Source organism: Vitis vinifera, chromosome 4 (genome assembly GCF_030704535.1).
Source record: "Vitis vinifera cultivar Pinot Noir 40024 chromosome 4, ASM3070453v1".
Taxonomy (NCBI): Eukaryota; Viridiplantae; Streptophyta; class Magnoliopsida; order Vitales; family Vitaceae; genus Vitis; species Vitis vinifera.
The window spans coordinates 18,165,489-18,187,250 of NC_081808.1; the positions used below are offsets into that span (position 1 = coordinate 18,165,489).

Here is a 21,762-nt window from a genome sequence, read left to right on the forward strand (position 1 = left end):
TCATTTAAATATTAATTATTATTAACAATTATTTTTAATGAAGTGGCAATGATAGAAGTGATAAAACTAAAAATATAGAATGATTTAGAATCACATAAAAATTGGAAAATGTTTTGAAATGTTAGAAAATTTAATAATCTTTTTTAAAAATATTGAAAAAGGAAAAATAAAATAATAATGGCTGCTGACCGAAAATAGCAGCACACATGTCAACTCTTCACATAGCCTGCTCAACACTTCTCAGTCTCTTGTCATGCAGACACACAGGTGGAGGTGCAACCCCCAAAGTTTCCAAAACCCACATGCACAAAACCCTTCTCTTTCTCTTTCTCTTTCTCTGAACACCCACCAAGAAGGATGGAGGAAGAGGAAGAAGAAGAGTACAGCTTCTTGATGGCAAAACCACCACCATGGTTCACAGTCCTCTTGTCCTTCCAAGCAGACTTGATTCACAACTGCATCTTTACACTCCTCGCCCCCGTCACCACCCTTTTCTCCATACTCTCAGAGTCCTACCAAAGAGCAGAGGAGGCCAAAGACAGTGTAAAATCAGCAGCCAAGAATGTGCCCTCAAAGGTGGCACATGGCAGCAGCTTGATGGTGAGGAAGCTGGCCTGGGGGCTTCTGGGTGCTGCCTATATGGGAATTGTTCTGGTGGCTGTGATGGTTGTGGCTGTTGTTGTGGGTGTTGGGTTGGTGCAGTTGTGGGTTGAGGAGCCTGTGTTTCTCAGAGAGAGCTTGCATTTTGACTACACTGAGCCTCACCCAAAGGCTGTGTTCTCTTTTGGTGGCAGCAAGGGCAAAATGGGGGTTCCATTAGGGCACACCTTTTATGTTTCTTTGAGACTTTTGATGCCTGAATCTGATTTCAATAGAGACGTTGGGGTGTTTCAGGTGAGCTCATTTGTCATTACTTTTTTGTGAATTTCAATTCTCATTTGTTGGGTTTTTTTCTGAGACTTTGTGAGAATGTTGGATAAATTTCTTGAAATATAGTATAATCTGATATCAGTAGAGACATTGGGTGGGTGCTTTAGCTGACCTCATGACTCTTTTGTGAATTTCAAGCCTCATTAGTGGGTTTTCCTGTTACTGTTTGTACCTGTCGATTTCAATAATTTGGGTGAAAATTTTGAAACTTGTGAAAATGTTGGCAGAATTCCATGAAATTTCTAATATAATCTTATTTCAGCAGAGACATTGTGAATTTCAATTCTCATTTGTTGGGTTTTTTGGGGGTTTTCTTCTACCATTTATAGATTTTGATTTCAATATTATCTTCGTGAAAATGCTGTCTAAATTTCATGAAATTTAGTATAATCTGATTTAAGTAGAGACATTGGGTTGTTTTAGGTGAGTCCATTACCCTTAAATTCATTCCTATTTTGTGAATTCTGTCTCATTCACAGGGTTTTTCTTCCAATATTAATAGATGCCAATAGTGATGTCTGTGAAGAATAGTAAACTTTGTGAGAATATTGGCTAAATTTCATGAAATTTCGTGTAATCTGACTTCAGTGGAGACATTGAGGTGTTTTGGGTGAGCCCATCTCTCCTAACTTCATGATTCTATTTCTTTTTGTGAATTTGAATTCTCATGCATTGGATTTTTCTTTGAATGTTTATACATGTCAGTTGTCATAATTTGGGTTGAAAATATGAAACTTCCCGAAATGTTGGGTATGTCTAGAAATGTTTTGGACGAAAAATATGAAACTTTGTCAAGATTTTGGCTAGAAGTTCATGAAATTTTAGTTTCAAGTGAACCAATTTCTCTGACATTCAAGATTTTTTTTTTCCTTGTTTTGAATATTGACACTCATGAATTGATTTTTTCTTCTAATGTTTATTGATTTCAATAGTAATTTTAGTGAAAATATGGAATCTAGTGAAAATTTTGGCTAAATTTCATGAGATTTTTTAGAAATTTAGCTTAATTTGGTAACAAGAGACAGATTGGGTGTTTATGGCTTGCTGGTTATTTTTTCAATTCATGGGCCTTTTTTGTTGATTCCAACTTTTAGTTAATAGTTTTCTTTTTTTGGGTCTCCAAACTTGATTTTATGGTTGATAAGCAAAAAAAGAACCATAGACAATCAAAAAAGGAAAAATAGTTCTTGACATTGTAGACCAACCCAAAAGAAACCACGGGCTTCTACTAGATGAGAAATGGGAGGATCATAGAATATCGGACAGGCCATGCTGACACAACGTCCTCGTTGTGTCTCATGAGATTGTAAGGCCAAACAGACAAACACCCCCTACGAGGCCAAACAAACTCCCACATTGGGATCGAGGATTGACTCTAATACCATTTGTAACGACTCGCACACAACCGTGTAAATATTGTCCGCTCTAGACCCAAAGGGGCCTTGATGGCTTTAAAACACGTTTACAAGGTTAAAAAAAGTTCATACTTATATAGCGCAAGAAACTTTCCTCCCTATTCGATGTGGGATGTCACAAACACCCCTCCATGTAGACACAATCCTCGTTGTGTCCCATGGGATTGCGGGACCAAATCGACAAACACCCGCTACAGGGCCAAATAAACTCCCACACCGGGGTTGGGGATCGATTCTGATACTATTTGTAATGACCCACTCCCAACCGTGTAGATATTGTTTGCTCTGGGCCCAAAGGGGCCCTTACGGTTTTAAAACACGTTTACATGATTAAAAGGAGCCTCTATATATATAGTATTAGGAGCTTTTTCTCTTATTCGATGTGGGATATCACAAATAACACCCCTCCCCAAGAATGTTGTGTCCCATGAAATTGCGGGGCCAAATAGATAAATACTTCCTACGGGGCCAAACAAACCCCCACATTGGATTCGGGGATCGACTCTAATACCATTTGTAACGACCTACCTCCAATCATGTAGATATTGTCCGCTTTGGATCCAAAGAGACCCTCACAGCTTTAAAACGCGTCTACAAGGTTAAAAGGGGTCCATACTTATATAGCGCTAGAAACTTTCCTCCTTATCTGATGTGGGATTTCACAAACATCCTCCTATATAGACACAACGTCCTCGTTGTGTCCTATGGGATTGCGGGGCTAAACAGACAAACACTCCCTACGGAGTCAAACAAAACCCCACACCGGGGTCGGGGATCAGTTCTTATACCATTTGTAACGACTCGCACCCAACAGTGTATATATTGTCCGCTCTAGGCCCGAAGGGGCACTCACAGCTTGTTTCACTCTGTGTCCAATGATGATTATAATTGGACACATCTTACTTTTACAAGCCAAAACAAATAGGTGAATCTGGTACAGTTGCAGATCAGTGTGAGGCTTATAGAAAACGCTATTGTGCTGTAGGAAATGAAATTAGCTAGAGAAAAAATATCTAGCATTTATTCTATTAGAATTTTAGAAACTATATTCCAAACCTTTCACATTGATTTGTGGAACAATCATATGAACTATGTTCTATATGGGTGTCTTGTCTTCTTCTATCCTCTTGTTTTACTTGTGCAACTGGGCTATGGAAGCCCCCACCACCATGTTTCTGCTACATGTTTATCAGTGGCTAAGTACCTATAAACTGTAGTTTTATGTTTTAATATACAAGGTGTTTCACATATATGTAACTTGTCTACAAAAATTCAACTTTGAGCAAAGAGGTAGATAAGATTCTTTAGTAGATGAAGAGAAAATTGTTAGGGTTTCCCGCTGCTTCGTCTTTCTCATTAATGATGGTTTCAGTGTTTAAATTCTTAGTCTTGTTATTCTGTACAGTTGCTCAAACTATTTTTGAATTTGTCACAACATTCACGTTATATCAACAAAGAAATCACATTTTTCAAAGAGAGCTATGGTGCTATCTGATGTTTTAAATTTAGGTGAGGTATGGCCGGAAAATTTGGCTTACTTCCTGGAAAAATCTGTTAGCTAAGCATACATTCCCTACCAGCTTAGGTTTTTGGACTAATTGGTAGTTCAACATGTTACCCAGCTCCTTCCAAAACTTTTATTTTAAAAAATTATTATAATTTTTTTTCCTTTTATAATGGTGATTAATCAAATTTTTTTGAAAAACCATGGTAGTCTTTTGATATTTGTATGATCATCTAATAAACGAACATTCTATACCAAGTGTTGCCTTACATGCCTTCAGCTGGTGTGGATGTAGTTTCACTAGGATTTCTTTTTATTTCAAACTATTTTAGTGAGATTCTTAATTTTCTTCCTCTGTGATTTTCTGATTTAATTGTGAACTATTTCCTATTTTGTGATTTCAGTTCTGTCGATAGTTCCTGCACAATTTTGTTATTATTATTATTATTATTTATATCTTTTTTTCAGGGAGTGGATTAGGGTGGGGTTGGGTTGGGTTGGTTACCAACAGAGCTGATATTTATCTGAATGCATGATTACATATGTGTCTATTAATTGAGAAAAATTAGCTAAATATGAACTTTGCTAATTATGTATAGCATTTTTCATGAGTTGTAATATCAGTTGACTGCAGAAGTCATGTCGATCAATGGGGATGTGATAGCAAAATCGAGCCATCCATGCATGTTGCGCTTTAGAAGCCTCCCAGTTCAACTCACGCGAACTTTTCTCATGGGGGTTCCACTATTGCTAGGAATTTCAAGTGAAACACAGGAGCTAACCATTGAAATATTAAAGCACAAGGAAGGGTATTCAAGAACCAAAGCCATCAGAGTAACTTTGATTCCAAGGGCTGGAACTTTATCTCTCCCTCAGATTTATGAAGCTGAACTCCTCATGAACTCCCAACTCCCTTGGAAGAAAAAACTGGTGCATAGTTGGAAATGGACATTCTATGTGTGGATGTCCTTGTATGTTTACATTATGCTTCTTGTAGTTCTCATGTGTTGCTTTAGGCCTGTCTTATTCCCTGTAACAACAGCAAGTCAAAGAGATCATAATGAAAGAGATTTGACCATGGAAGTATCCAAAGAACCAGACTCAAGAGCTAGAGATGCTAGAGAGGCTTCAGAATCATTGAAAAGATGGCAACGGAGCAGGAACAAGAGAAAGGTAGATGTTTTGCAGAAGCTCCAACCAGAAACTGTTGGCTCATCTGCTTCAAGCATTACTATAACCAGGGAAGACACAAGTGCGTTTGTTGAAGAGGATGTTGGGGATTCAGAATCAGTGTGTTAGGATGTTGAGTTGGTAAGTTCAGTTTAGAATATGTATCTTGCCAATATGTGTAATCTTGGTTTTAATAAAAAGTCTATATTCAAAATTCTTGGCTGTTTTTGCACACTCTGTTTGTTACCATGCACACTCAGAGCACTCAGAGCAGTCAGTAAGTTTAGTTTTCATGTAAAATCGATCCAACTTGATCATTCGAATCAGATATGCCTCCTTAGTTTCATTGTTGTTAGCTCACATTTAGTTCGACCTTTGCGATTAGGGATATTAGTTAGGCTGCAAATGAGTCTGGCACACGACTCATGAAAGTATCGTATATTCTGTTGTTGGGGCCCCAAAAGCAGACAACTGTATAGTTAGAATTATTAAAATTTTAAGCCTGCTAGTACTGGGTTGTAATGATATTAAGATTGTTATAATAGGAACATTGTCAATTACAGACTTGTTTGGCATTTTAAATTCCTTTGAGCATGCATATTGAAAAACTTTGTGCATTTATTTTCTCATTTTGACTTTTATGGTAATGTCATTCTTATTGAGAAATTTTTTTCGGGTTTGGGATCCCAGGTAGATTCTAGGACTGATTTGAGTTTTAGATTTTGGTTTCTTCTAATCTTTCTGCTTCTCTGTTTTGCCTATTGCTGCTTGGTAGTGGTTCAAATTTAGATTTAATTCATTGTTGTGTTTTCATAAGAGGAGTTATCTTAACAATTTAGTCTTAGAATGTTGTTCTGGAAGAGCAAGACAAAATGAAGAAAACCAACCTTGAGTCTTGAACTTGAGATTTCTAGGGAACTAGAGCTCATAGAATATTAAACTATCAGTTACTTAAGAAGTTCAAGCATCATATAATGGAAGTCATACCATGTTAATTCTATGTTCTTGATCCTTGAACCTACCTAAGGGGAGGGTGAATAGGTAGTCCAATTATTAAGGCCCAAATTTTTATTTTTTATTATTCTTTTTTAATCTTTCAGTTATTCAGGATCAACTATTATTGTTCAGGAGATTATGGAATAATAATGGAATCAATCACCAAAATGAGACATCCACTTATAGATCTTCCTTAGGCATAAAATCATGGGTCTCAATTAACTGCAGAGCAAATACACTATTTATGAAAAACTAGTATACAGACTTCACAGGTCTGAGAACATTGTGTTGTTAGCTTGGGTTTTCACTTTCCTACCAATGTGCTTGGTTTTCTAGCATATCTAATGAACTAGTTATTGTGAAAAACTGTTAACCATGTAGAATAGTATAGCTAAATATGGTATTTTGCAGGTTTAGGGATTTGCCTCAGATTCATGTTTTTACTTGGGAGCTCGGTACAAGATTTCTTATCTAGAATAAACTCTATGAGCAAGTTCAAAATAAAAGGAATTCTTTGTGCTTTTCTAATCCATTTCTAGTCTCTTTTCAAGGATCAAAGGTGACAATAGAAGGTGGTTTTTTGTGCTTTTGAAGATAAGAAGAGATGGAGCATTATCAGTGTGACATACATTATCTGTTCATCCCTTAACATTTAGCTTAAGCTTTTATGCAACTGGCAGTTTAATATTGTATTAAAGATCTTTTCATGAGGGTTAAAGGTTGAGTCTCTTTCTCTGTTTATTACGGCATTTTTCTAGTGTCCATTGTGTTAGTGACTGACCTATGTGAATTTGTGGAACATGATTCATGGTATCGAGTACAAACTATTTGAAACTTTGAAATTAGTAGGAATTTGGAGGAAAGAAAGTCCACTGATCACCTTTGCATGGATGATAAGTTTCCTTTTGTAATTTTAGTGACATATATTCATCTATGAAGTTACATCATACATGGGTCAAAATTGGAAATATTGGACTTATAGGACCCACACTTCTATTTGCTTTTTGTTCTTCCTTCTCTCACAATGCATCTAATTGACAAGCGAGATCATTTGTTGGATGTTGAAGCTAAATTCTTCCTCCACCTGACTTAATAAGGATTTGAATGAAGGATGGTTTAAACATGATATCCGAATGACAAATCTAACTTCTTCTCAACTTCTCCAACTAAACTGAAAAAATGGCCTTTTGGGAGATTTGCCCTGGTTGCTGAAGTATAGTTAATTGATTTAGGAAGAAAAGACTTTAGTTTGAGCAACTGATTGACTTGAAACATAAAAGGAAAACAAATACCCATGGTCAATGCTGAAAAATGATCTCAAGTAGACCTAATAAGCTTAGTCTAGCACAAGATATCCAAGAGGTTGCATGGTAAGGCTACACTGGAGTTGTTATCTCCTTCAGTAGGTTCGATAAAGATAAACCTTGATGGATGTTCTTTGGGTTATCCGGGATAATCAAGTATAGGAGGTGCAATAAAAGATCATTTGGGTACAATATTGAGAGCTTACTCTAAACTTGCTAGATACCTAAATGTAAAAGGAGTTTCTGTGGTTCTCTTTGGTGTCCAATAGGGAAAGAGGCTCATGGAAACTCAATAATTGACTCTGGAAAATTCTAGATGTTGATAGTTAAGTGGGATGCTTCTTCTATTGGGTTCCTCACTCAGCTATCAAGCTGCAGACCAATTAGCCAAGCAAGGAGCAAAGCACTTGGTTCCTTTTGTTAGAAACTTTTTTTCTGCCCCTAAGTAATAGAGCTTTTATAGCGTGGGTACATTGCTTTGTCCGCTCATAGTCTATGTAGATAGTTGTAGGTTTTGTGAAACAATGTACGTTTCTGCTTGTTGATCAACAATTGTAGATATTAGAAGGATTGTTTGTATTTCTCATTTGATGAAATGAATATATTGCATTTCTGATTGAAAAAAAAGGTGGAACTAAATACAAGGCTTCTTAAGGGGCAGCTATGGCAGAGTGAAATCCTTGTAGCCTACCTCAGATGGTCCCATGACTATCAATTCTAGATACATTTAGACTAAGATATGACTTCACAATCTTATGTACTCCTATCCATAAATTCTCATTTCTCAACTTGGTGCTTTGTAGTTAGCTACTATTCTGAGTGATCAATCTGGGTTAGTTTCAATGTTTCATATTTATCATAGTGGAGAAAAGAAACTATATTGATCTTTCTATGGAAGTAAGATTCTTATAACTCTGCCCGTTTATTTACAACAATGGTATAATCTACATGGGTCAAAATCAGAGGTAATGAAGTCAAGTGGTGAACTATTTTTCTGACTCTTTGCTCTTCCTTCTTATGATGCATTTAGTCGAGAAATGAGATCAATGAAAGAATTTTTTTTTTTTATAAGTAAAAGCAATTGTATTAAGAAAGCCTGAAGTACACTTGAAAGTATACACGATGTATACAAGACAACAAGGCCAAAAAGAAAAGGAATAACAGAAAAACCCCTTACTTACATCCCAACCAATCAATGAAATAAAAAATGGACCATGATGTACAATCTACACGCACCCTAACCTAATCTGAAAACATGTACAAAAAAGACCGTAAAATAGCTTGATCCGCTAATTCGGTATCTTCAAAGATTCTTCTATTTCTCTCCTTCCATAAAGTCCAAAATAAACATAAAGGGGTTGCATTCCACGCCTTTTTCTTTTCTTTCCAACAAAGGAGTTGTTCCAACCAAGAATGATTTCCTTGATAGAATTGGGCATAACCCATTGAACACCAAAAGAGCAAAAATAAGGTGCCAAATCATAGCTGCCTTGGGACAATGAATAAGCACATGATTTGTTGATTCTTCATCCGCTTTACACAAATATCACTTGCTTGGTAAGATCCAACCCCTCCTTTTTAGTTGATCCATAGTTAGAATTCTTCCCCAAATAGCCTCCCAAGCAAAAAAACGGACTCTCTTTGGAACCCAAGGATTCCAAACTAAGCTTGAAGGGAACTCTCTTCCGATGCAAGGAACTAAGGATGAGTAGAAAAACTTAACTGTAAAGAAACCTTTATTTGAAACCCTCCAAGACATGACATCCTCATCATCGCTTCTAAGCGCTTGACCATGTAACCTTTTGAAAAAAGCTTCCACCTCTTCCATTTCCCAATCATTGTTAAGTCTTGTGAATACAGGGTTCCAGTGACCTAAATCCTCGGATTGATCCCACAATTGAGCTACCCAAGTATCTCTGGAGGAGGCAAGAGAGTACAAGCTTGGAAAAGCCTATTCCAAGGAATCCTCTCCACACCACCTATTCTTCCAAAACTGCACTCTTCTACCATCTCCCACCTTAAAAGCCATCCTTTTGCTAAACTCCATCCACCTATTCCTAATCGCCTTCCAAAGTCCCACTCCATAACCCTCCCTTGAAGCACCAAAACACCACCCTCCCTCCTTCTCTCCATATTTCTCTACAATCACTTGTTTCCATAAAGAATCTTGCTCCAAAGCAAATCTCCAACACCATTTTCCTAGAAGAGCCTTATTCAACCTAGAAAGATTTTTGATACCTAAGCACTCATCCTTTTTCTCCATACAAATAATAGACCAATTCACCAAATGCAGCCTACTTTGGGAAGCTCCTCCCCCCCAAAGGAAGTCTCTTTGAATCTTCTCCAACCTTAGGCTCACCTTGCAAGGAATGATAAACAATCACATAAAGTAAATTGGGAGGTTAGAGAGAGTGTTTTTTACCAAAGTCAACCTTCCTCCTTCGAACAAATACTGTCTCTTCCACAAAGTGAGCCGTTTTTAAAATCTCTCTTCCACTACATCCCAAACCCGAGATGATTTGAAAGCAGCTCCCAAAGGTAGACCCAAATAACAAAAGGGAAGAGAGGCTATTTTGCAGCCCAACACCCTAGCCAAGTCCTCAAAATTAGGAACCACCCTTACTGGAATCAGCTCGCTTTTGTGAAAATTGATTTTAACCCGGGAATCGCTTCAAACCACATAAAAGCCCAACTTAAGACCCCCACATGCCTTTCTTGCATCATAAAAAACTAGGGTGTCATAAGCAAATAAAAGATGAGAAACAGCCACTCCCTCGCCTCCTCTCCCACTAGCCATGAAACCCTCAAGAAAGCCTCCTTGTAAAGCCCTCTTAAATATAGAAGACAACGCCTCCATTGCCAAAATGACAAGGAAAGGAGAGAGAGGATCTCCTTGTCTTGGACCTCTAGAACTTTGAAAAGGGAACCATTAAGCAAGATTGAAAAATGGGCTGAAGAAAACACCACCTCATCCAATTAAACCCCATCTTATCCAAGATTGCTAATAAGAAACCCCAATTCACATGATCATATGCTTTTTCAATATCCATCTTGCAAATAATACCACCCTTTACACTTTTTAGCCTTGAGTCTAAGGCCTCTTTTGCTATAAGGACAACATCCAAAATTTGTCTACCTTCAACAAAGGCATGTTGGGAGTTCGAGATCACTTTCCCTACCACTCTCTTCGATCTATTAGCCAAAATTTTAGCTAGAAGCTTGTAAAGGCTCCCCACCAGGCTTATAGGACGAAAATCCATCAAATAATCTGTACCCTCTTTCTTAGGAATGAGAACAATAAAGGTGGAATTTAAACTTCTCTCGAAAAACGGCCAGAATTGTGAAATTTAGCAAAAAAGCCCATTACTTCGTGTTTGACTATGTCCCAACAAGATTGCTAAAAAGCCAATGTAAACCCATCCGGTCCAGGGGCTTTATCCCCATTCAAACTAGAGACTACAGTTTGGACCTCTTCCTCAGAAAAGGCCTCCTCAAGGAGCCCCGCCTCAACACTATCCAAAGAAGAGAAAGGCAGCCCTGAAATACTTGGTCTCCAGTCCCCTTTCACTGACAAAATATACTGGAACATATTAACCACCCCTTCCTTTATCTCAGTCTCCTCAGTCAACTTCCTACCATCCATTGTAATAGAAGATAAAAAATTCTTTCTTCTTGGAGCATTAGCCATCTTGTGAAAAAAGTTTGAATTTTTATCACCTTCTTTCAACCACAATTCTCTTGACTTTCGCCTCTAGGATATCTCTTCCATGACTGCCCACTTGCTGAACTCCTCCACTGCCTGTTTTCTGGCCTCGCAATCCTCTAAAGAGAGACCACAGTCTCTTTCTTTGGTGTCCTAGAAACCAATTTGACTAAGAGCGATGTTTTTATTCAAGGAGACATTTCCAATCACCTCTCTATTCCACACTTTCAAATCCTGCTTTAGAGCCTTTAATTTACTATCAAGAATGTGATTATAGGATCCACTGAAATTGTAGCTAGTCCACCAATTCTTGACCAAGTCTTTGAACCCCTCCACTTTCAACCACATATGTTTGAAGTGAAAAAGGGTTTTCCTTGCATGGAATAGTGAGACCACCCATTGGATGATTGAAGCCAAATTCTTCCGCAGCCTGACATAACAAGGATATGACTGAAGCATGTTTCAAGTATGATATTGGAACCACATATCAATGCTTCTCAATTTCCCCAAGATAAACTGAAAAATGGCCTTTTGGGACCTTTGCCCGAGTTCTTGAAAGAAGTTACTGTAATTTGAGAATCTGCTTGACTGGGACTGTGGAGGGTTAATGGATACTGTTGAAGAATGTAATCTGTACTTAGGCTGGCAAGTAGGCTGGAAAATTGGCTAAATTAGGGAAGTTATAGTTGTATAATTTTGCAATTAAAGAGAGAATTAGGACAATCTTGTAATCAGGGGATCTGATGTGATTAGGTTAGGAAGGTTCCTATTTTTGGTTCTAGGAATAATTGTATAAATATGTGGGCCTGATTGAAATTAACGAAAAAATTTATTCTTTTTATTTCTTCCAATTCTTCAGATTCTTTAGATACCCATGATCTTCTATGAATGAAACTACGGAAATGATCTTGATAGATCTTGTAAGCTTAGTGTAGGACAAGTTAAGCTTAATCTAGAACAAGTACTGTAAGTTTTAGGGCTTAGAACTGAATGTGGAAGGAAACTATAGCTGAATTAAGGGTGTTTGGTCATCCATGTATTATGGAGAAGAAATTGATGATTTTTCCAATGCTTCATATGGAGTGCGTGGAATGTGAAGACTCTAGTCAGCATAAGTGGCTGTTGGGTGGACAAAGGTTGCACCTAAACAAGGACCACATGGTCTTGCCCCTCTCTCTTTCTCATATCCACCCTACCTATGCTGCATCAGCTCCACATTTTTTATTTTCCTTTTAAAGTTGTTACCCTTGTAGAACTGCTGAAAACCGAATATCATGGCTACTAGTAGTTACAAAGTGACAACAAGGAAGAGAAACAAGTCCATGTGATGGTGTTGGTACTGAAAAATACAATGTGAAGGTGATAGGAAATTAGGCCAACCATGAAAATGTAAAGGAAGAGATGATCTATGACTGAGAAATAAATGCTAGTCTAAATCCATCATGAATTATGATCCGTGATTTGTGATTTTTCTTTTATACAAATGATTGCAGGAAGGTAGAAGATGAGCTGATCAGAGTGTTAATGAGAGGCATGAGTGTATTCTTCTGTTCTATTTTCTTAATTAGGCTAATAAGAGATTTCTAAACCCAATTAAAATAAATTCAATTTGATCCATCTCTTATTTCTAAGATCTTAGGGGTTTGTGTTTAGAATCAACCAGTTAGGCTTTCCAACTATATATATGGCTTCAAAGTAGGGAAATAGAACTTATTTTGTCCGGCTGCAAAATACGTTACATATTTTCCCTCTCTGATTGATTTCTGGACAGGAATTAACTCTAATGGAATAATTGAGGAGAACAATTTACACAGAGGGGAAGAGAGGAAAATGGGGATGTTCCCTCCTAGAAATCAAATTCTTCTTTCAAATCTTATTCCTCCATTTAGAGTCTGAGGGAAAAAAACTTTAGCCCCATCTCTATCCTCTATGGGTCTAGAGACTTCCTGGTCTCCTTGTTTTTGTCCCCTTCCAAGACATCCTCTCTTGGGGCCCTTTTGTTGTGACTTCACAGATCAAATAAATTAAAGACCTTTCAATAAGTGGTGAGGTAACTTTTTGATTCTTTTGAGTGAAATTGTTTGCATGGAATGCATCCGACCAGCAAGAGTAGTTGCTCATGCTGTATGTGAGATCCTTTGGATCAAAAGACTACTTGAAGAAGAGCTTACGATCCAACAAAATGGGAAAAAGTATTATTGTGGAGAAAAAGTATTTTCAGGTAGAGTTTGAAGGTTTGAATGGTGGAACTTGGGTATCGGTAACAGAGAGGAGCTGAGATTTCGTGGTTTCAATAGGATTTGACATGGAGGAGCTGGATTGGTTGATGGAGCATTTGAAGAAAGCTGTGGAGGTGGAGGCTTCTAGGGGTTTTGTAAGAAAGATCAGGGGTAAGACTAAGACCCTCCTGATGGAGATATGCTTCAATAATAGAGGGAGGTTCATGAAAATTATAGAATTCGTTACAAAAAGGAAACCTCTAGTTCTTGTCGTCCCCGAGGGCGTAAAAGGGAAAGGATGGGAAGATCTCAGGAAGGCGATCCTATCAGTGCAAGAGTATTATGAACGAGACGGAGGAGCTTCGAAGGAGAAGAATGGTGATATCCGGATGAATAGGGACACTTTCAGAGGAGGAAGGTCATATGCAGAAGTGGTGGCAGAGGCTGGTTTGAGGACTGGAGGTATGTGGTCAGCTGGAAAATGGGCCAGAGCTGTAATATGTGAAAGCCAAGAAGAAGTCCATGACTGGACTCATGTAGGAAGAGCCATTGCGAGGATGATGGGGATGAAAGGAATGGTGTCCATAAATGCCATTTCCGCTTTCAAAGGATGCTTCTTTGTGAGTACAATAAGGAGAGCGGAAAGTGTTCATGATCAGGGAAGACTTTCAGTGAAAGGGAGGACGATTCTACTAAGGAAATGGTCGCCCAAGGAAAACATGGTGGTTCAAGGAAAGTTCAGGAGGGGCTGGTTAGCATTGAGAGGTCTCCTTTTCCATTTATGGGATGAAGTTCAGTTGAATTTCATTTTGAAGAAATGGGGGAGGGTAACGAAGGTGGCAAAGGAAACCTTGAAGCTGGTGGACCTAACGAGGGCGAAGCTGTGGGTGGAGATGCTTCCAAACGTAGTGTTACCAGCGTTGCTTGAGGTGGAAGATGGGGAATGGTCCTATACAGTAGCAGTTTCAGTCGCCGGAGAAGACGAAGACGTCGATGTTGTCACGTCGGAGGTAAACCGTAGCAGGAATGAGAACGAGTGGGTGAGAGTGGGAGGTTGCGTCTCTCAGTCGTCAAAAGATGCAGAAGGGCTACGAGGTAGCGTTAAGGACATTGAGTGCTACAGAAAGAGGCATCTTCCCCGGGCACGTTATCGGCAGTCAAGGACGTGTTTGGCGGACAAAGGGGAGACAGGAGGGGGATGGAGCAGATCGGGCCAAGCTGAAGCAATTTTTATTGGGCCAGAGCATGAGTCTTCTTTTAAAGCCCAACAGGTTAGGGCCCAAAGTGGGATGAGGCATCGTGGGCTTCAAGATGGCCCAGATGAGCCTCAAGACCACCAGTCTGCATCGGCTTCGCCCCTTTCTCCCCAGCGAGCTGCTTCTTCTACAAAGGCGACCGCGACGCTCTGTCAAGACGGAGCAAGGGCCGGCGTCGAGGTATTCTTTGGAGAAGAAGGTCGGGCCGATGAGCTAAAGGCCCAGTCCTTTCCCAACTTTAGGCCATTGTCAGACAACATCGTGGGCTGTAAGTTCAAAAGCCCGTCGGGGTTGGGCTAAAAATTAGGAGGATCGAAGCCCTATGGTATGGAAGCCAGGTCGCGGAGGGAAGAAATCGAAGCAAGGAAGGGGAAAGCCCCCGCGGTTTACACGAGAGATGCTACGCAGGAGGAAGAAACGGCAATTTCAAAGAAGACGTGGTCTACCCTCTTCCCTCCAAGCGCAGATCGACGACAGGGACATCGGTGTTGCAGTGAGCCTTTTTTCACTCGGGGTTCGTCGTCGTCAAGTGAAGACCACAACATGGTAGAGGAGTTTGGGATGGGCTTTCAGATGGACCGAGGAATCAGAGTGAATCCTCTCTCTAGATGTCATCTTTCTGGTAAGCTCTCGAAGGAGGACACCTCGGCGAGCCGCGTGGAAGTCCAAGGAGGGCTATCGGGACGAGTGGGGTTTGATCCTCGTGGCTATTCAGACATGGGTTCACCTTCTAATTCAATAATCAGAGGTAAAGGACTCATCTGTTAGGGGTTTTGTGAAATTCCGGGAGCCAAAAACTTGGAGGTATGTCAGCCCTCTCTTTCTCAGCCACCCGAGTCACCCTCTATTCCTTCCTGTAGTCCGGATTCTCCTTTGAAGAATCCCTCTGGCCCAATTCTTCCCAACTCAGTCTCTCTTCCTCAGTATCCTTCGGAAAACCAAGGCATCTCAAAAATTTTTTTTGAAAAAAGTGGTGTTGACTATTTAAACCACGGTGACAGTCCCGACCGTGTTGAGGAGGAGAACCAGTGTGCTTTATCTAACCAGATGTCAGAGAGCTGTACCCCTAAGGATTCTATTGTCAGGTCACACAAGGAAGTTTCGGGTGATTTCCTTATTGATGGCCTGTCCCCCCGGAAAATGGCCAAAGTGCGAGAGGTTTTATGCTCTCTTGACATTAAGGTGTATTCTAGGAGGAAGAGCAGAGGCCCCACAGGGCATTGAGACATGTTGGTTTTGGCTCGGTAGGCTAGGGTCTTTGTGTTTTCCCATGAAAATTATCAGCTGGAACGTTAGGGGTTTGGGTTCAAGGAATAAGCGTAGGATGATTAAAGATTTTCTTAGATCAGAGAATCCGGATGTTGTGATGATTCAGGAAACAAAGAAGGAGAACTGTGATAGAAGGTTCGTGGGTAGTGTCTGGACGGTCAGAAATAAGGATTGGGTTGCTCTTCCGGCGTCTGGGGCTTCAGGTGGGATTTTGATTATCTGGGATTCAAAAATTCTGAGTAGAGAGGAGGTGGTAATAGGATCTTTCTCGGTCTCAGTCAAGTTCTCTTTGGACGGTTGTGGACCCCTTTGGATTTCTGCTGTTTATGGTCCAAACAGTCCCTCACTTAGGAAGGATTTTTGGGTGGAGCTTTTTGACATTTATGGTTTAACTTATCCGCTATGGTGTGTGGGCGGTGATTTTAATGTCATAAGGAGAAGCTCAGAAAAAATGGGGGGTTCTAGTCTTACTCCAAACATGAGGGACTTTGATAGTTTTATTAGTGAGTGTGAATTACTTGACCCACCTCTTCGGAATGCTTCATTCACTTGGTCAAATATGCAAGAGTCTCCCGTGTGTAAGAGATTGGATCGTTTTCTCTACTCAAATGAGTGGGGGTTGCTCTTTCCCAAAGGCCTTCAAGAAGCCTTAATCAGAAGGACATCGGATCACTGGCTAATCGTTATGGATACCAACCCGTTTATGTGGGGGCCAACTCCTTTTCGGTTTGAGAATATGTGGCTACAACACACTAATTTCAAGGAGAACTTTAGAGATTGGTGGAGTGGGTTTCAAGGAATCGGATGGGAAGGTCATAAGTTCATGAGGAGACTTCAATATGTTAAAGCTAAATTGAAGGAGTGGAATAAGTCTTCTTTTGGAGAGCTTAAAGAAAAGAAAAAAAGTATCCTCAATGATTTAGCTAACTTTGACGCCATTGAGCAAGAAGGGGGTCTCAATCCTGACTTGATAAGTCAAAGAGTCTCAAGAAAAGGGGAGTTAGAGGAATTAATATTGAGGGAGGAAATACATTGGAGACAAAAAGCCAAAGTGAAATGGGTCAAGGAAGGGGATTGTAACTCTAAGTTTTATCATAAAGTGGCTAATGGCAGGCGAAATAGGAAATATATCAAGGAGTTGGAGAATGAGAGGGGTTTAGTGCTGAAGAATGCCGAGAGTATCACAGAGGAGATTTTACATTATTTTGAGAAGCTTTACACAAATCCTACAGGAGAGTCTTGGGGTGTTGAAGGTTTAGATTGGTCCCCTATTTCGGAAGAGAGTGCGTTAAGGTTAGAATCCCCTTTCACCGAAGAAGAGATTTCTAAGGCCATTTTTCAGTTGGATAGGAACAAGGCTCCGGGGCCAGATGGCTTTACTATTGCCGTATTCCAAGAGTGTTGGGATGTGATTAAGGAGGATTTGGTGAGAGTGTTCGCTGAATTTCATAGGAGCGGAATTATCAATCAAAGCACTAATGCCTCTTTCATTGTTCTAATTCCCAAAAAGAGTCTATCAAAGAGAATATCAGACTTTAGACCCATTAGTTTGATCACTAGTCTCTACAAGATAATAGCCAAAGTGCTTTCTGGGCGTCTAAGAGGGGTTCTACATGAGACCATCCACTATACTCAAGGCGCTTTTGTTCAAGGGAGACAAATATTGGATGCGGTTCTTATAGCGAATGAGATAGTGGATGAGAGAAGAAGGTCAGGGGAGGAAGGTGTCGTATTCAAAATAGACTTTGAAAAGGCATACGATCACGTGAAGTGGGATTTTTTGGATCATGTGTTAGAAAAGAAAGGGTTCAGCCCTAGATGGAGGAAATGGATGAGTGGGTGTTTATCTTCAGTATCTTTTGCAATCTTGGTGAATGGTAGTGCTAAAGGGTGGGTTAAGGCATCTAGGGGTTTAAGACAAGGCGACCCTTTATCCTCTTTTTTGTTTACTTTAGTTGCAGATGTACTGAGCAGGATGCTCATGAGAGCTGAGGAAAGAAATATGTTGGAGGGTTTCAGGGTAGGTAGAAATAGAACTAGGGTGTCCCATTTGCAATTTGCTGATGACACCATATTCTTTTCTAACTCAAGGGAGGAAGAGCTGCAGACTCTGAAGAGTCTTTTGTTAGTGTTTGGGCACATTTCTGGGCTCAAGGTCAATCTTAACAAGAGCAGCATTTATGGCATCAATCTTGATCAGGCTCATCTTTCAAGATTGGCTGAGATGCTTGATTGTAAGGCGTCTGGATGGCCTATTCTATATATGGGCCTCCCTTTGGGCGGGAATCCTAAGGCGTGTGGATTTTGGGATCCAGTGGTTGAGAGAATCTCAAGTAGATTAGATGGGTGGCAAAAGGCCTACTTATCCTTCGGGGGGAGGATAATTCTTATCCAGTCTTGTCTTACCCATTTGCCAAGTTACTTCCTATCCTTATTTAAAATGCCCGCTACAGTGGCTGCAAAAATAGAGAGGTTGCAAAGGGATTTTTTATGGTCAGGGGTTGGGGAAGGCAAAAGGGATCACTTAGTGAGGTGGGATATTGTGTGCAGACCAAAGACAATAGGGGGTTTGGGTTTGGGGAATATTTCTTGGAGGAACCTCGCTCTACTAGGGAAATGGTTATGGAGGTATCCTAGAGAGGGTTCAGCTCTTTGGCATCAGGTCATTTTAAGCATTTATGGTTCACACTCTAATGGTTGGGATGCTAACACTGTAGTCAGATGGTCTTATCGCTGTCCTTGGAAGGCTATTGCTCAAGTCTTTCAGGAGTTTTCTTTGATTACTCGGTATGTGGTAGGAAACGGGGATAGAATTCGGTTCTGGGAAGATTTGTGGCGGGAGGACCAACCTTTGGGAACCCAATATCCAAGACTATTCAGAGTAGTCGTGGACAAAAACATTTCTATTTCTTCAGTTCTCGGTCCATCTCGGCCTTTCTTGTGGAATTTGAATTTCCGCCGTAACCTGTCAAATTCTGAGATTGAGGACTTAGAAGGCCTCATGCGGTCTCTTGATGATTTGTATCTCTCTCCTTCGGTCCCAGATGCCAGATTATGGCCTTTATCCTCGTCAGGGCTTTTTTCAGTCAAATCCTTTTTTCTAGCATTATCTCAATCTTCTGGATCTTCTCAGAACTTTCCTTCAAAGTTCGTGTGGAATTCTCAAGTTCCTTTCAAAGTGAAGTCCTTTGTCTGGTTAGTGGCACACAAGAAGGTGAATACTAATGATATGTTACAAGTGAGAAGACCCTACAAAGCCCTTAGTCCTGATATTTGTATCCTGTGCATGAAGCACGGGGAATCAGTAGATCATCTATTTCTTCATTGTTCCTTGACGATTGGGTTGTGGCACAGGCTATTTCAGTTAGCTAAGTTGGATTGGGTTTCCCCAAGGAGCATATATGACATGATGTCCATCAAATTTAAAGGCTTCGGTAACTCTAAGAGAGGTATAGTTTTGTGGCAAGCTGCGAGCATAGCTCTAATTTGGGTTGTGTGGTGGGAAAGAAACGCAAGGATTTTTGAGGATAAAGCAAGGAATTCAGAGTACCTTTGGGACTCTATAGTTTTCCTTGCTTCCCTTTGGGCCTTCTGTTCCAAGGCATTTAAGGGGATTCCCCTTAATGTGATTCAACTGGATTGGATAGCGGTGTGTACTCCATAGGGATTGGTCCTTAGTGGGTGTTCGTTTGTTTTTTGTGTTTTTTCATGTAATTTAGTTGTCTTTGGTTGGAGGATTTCTCATCCTTCTTCTTGTACTCCTTTTCTATATTAATATATATTTGTATCGTTTCCAATAAATAAAAAAAACTATATATATGGCTTCTTATGAGGCTGTGCAAGGGGACGAGATCCATGTTGCTGACCCCAAATAGTCAAGTACTGAATAGTAGATACATTAGGATGAAGATAAGACCACCAAGTTAAAATGTTAAGATTAGAACTAGAAAATGTGAACTTGATAACAGGATCACTCTACTCAAGAGCTGTGATTTGACTATTCTTGCTTAATAGGTTAAGGCTAAGAGACAGGCAAGCCCAAATGTACATGGGCTCAATAAACTTGGGAAATAACCATAATAAGTGGCAGAGTTAGAAAATATGGTTTTGTTGGGTTATCATTTAAGAAACTAAGCTAGAAAATGTTTTGAAAAACAATATGAGAATAATGTGAAACTAAGTAAAAGAAATTAAATTAATAACAAAATGGATATTGATTTTAAATTCGATTGATTCAAGTTTGGGGCTTTCCACAATCCAACCTAGGGTATAGAAATTAGAGGAAACAAGGGTCTTTTAAGTAATATGATCTTAGGTTTTGGGATCCTTAGCCGCTCGCAATCAAGTTGAGTTCTATAACTCAAAATTGCATCCGAAACCTAATTTTTCCTTTTTAAAACAGATTCCTAAAACCATCAAATGAATGAGATTGATTACCATTTTAAGATTTGACTTTTTAACCCTTCCTACTCCTTATAGCTTTGTTTTGGGGCAAATAACGATAGGGAAGACGAGGATAACTAATGATCAAGAATTACCAAGAATCACTAGTATTGGGTAATAACCTGCCATATCATTCCCTAAACTAACTCACAAGGATAGAAAAAAAAAATTGATAAATTATTGTCACCCAACCAATAATTAATCTCATTGTTATAATAATTTACCCATTGTCCCTATAGGTTTCCTAGCCCTTAGGTTTTTATGCTTCAAGCCCCAAGTTGACTCTTAGCCTCTCATGGGGGTGATGTCACATTCACAATCCATAATAGGGTAAAAATCCATAAATTGAATCAAAAGAACCTAAAAGAATATATTTAATAAAGAAGAAAAATAAAACAAACCAAAGTTCTCGTCTTCTTCCACCTTAAATGTCAAACTCTCTGGAAAAAAATCCAAGATCTCTAAAACCTAGAATTAAGAGAGTTTATATAATATCATCAATTACCTAACATGTGACACACTTTCATTGACCACTTATTACAAAATAGTTTCCTAAAAATGATTTAAAAAATAATAAAATGGTGATTTAAAGTCGTGTGGGGTCTGCTTAGGGCGGATGGAGTGCCCTAGATGCAATTTCCGAGGTAGAGGAGGCGAAACATCAAAGTGGCTGTTGGTGAATTCAAAATTGGTGTCATTTCAAAGTGGATTTCGAATTCATAAGTTGAATTTCAAAATCATTTCGAAATGACCCTTCAACTTGGTGCAGTTGTCTTCAAATGGCCATAACTTCTTTATTTCAGCTTTGATTTGCACACCGTTTGAAGCATTGGACTCCTGACTTCCCGAGTTTTGAAACGATATATGGTATATATAAAATGGACTATGGAAAGTGCTCCAAATTTGTCCTCAAAGTTAGAGTATATATTGCCATCAGATTTTTGAGTTCTGAATTTCCATGCAGCTGAATCCTGCTTCATGCCTCATTTCTCATGTTTTCTTGCCTTATTTCTTACTCCATAATGGTCATTTATCATCTTCCAAACTCATGATGTCCTCGTCTTGCCTTTCCTTATGGTCCATGAGTCTTGACTCACTTATTTCCTCATTTAGCCCTTTCTTGATCTTTCAAAATCTAAAGTGATTCAACTTGCACCATTTTCTTCCCTTGAATCTGAGATAATTCTCCAAAGTACAAATTGAACTCATGGCTAGGGCCTTAGCATGGATTTAGGTCAAGTTGGGTGATTTGAATGTCCTTTGGTGCACAAGTCATATTGAATATGTGCCATTAGAGCACATATTTTTGCTCCAATCAGTTGGTGATGGAAACATAAGTGGATAGTGTTAAAATTGAGGTGGAGAGAAGACTGAATCATATTTCCAAAGAAGTAGAAATCCGGAGTTGAATATTAGTTTCCTATTCAATGGTTGATTTAGAGGGATTTACCTTGATCTGCTCCAATTATTTCTATTAAAAAATTTTGGTGGTTGTTGACTTACCTAGAAGGGTGATGGTATCTTGTATTTATTTTGGAGCCATTCTTTGATAG

The 21,762-nt window shown here is 39.4% G+C and overlaps 1 protein-coding gene across 3 annotated transcripts in view; it reads left to right on the forward strand.

Annotated features, from left to right (window-relative positions):
• Window positions 1-215: 215 nt before the first annotated feature.
• LOC100263320 (seipin-1) overlaps window positions 216-21,762 on the forward strand; it is a 41,967-nt gene continuing 20,420 nt past the window's right edge. For 2 of the 3 annotated variants that reach the window (XM_010650937.3, XM_010650935.3), the window contains exons 1-2: window positions 216-894; window positions 4,474-5,160. In XM_010650937.3, the coding sequence (XP_010649239.1) occupies window positions 358-894; window positions 4,474-5,148 (1,212 nt within the window). In that variant the 5' untranslated portion in view covers window positions 216-357 and the 3' untranslated portion in view covers window positions 5,149-5,160. Of the gene's footprint in view, window positions 895-4,473; window positions 5,234-21,762 lie in introns of those variants that run through there. The other variant, XM_002272112.4, reaches the window with a different exon arrangement.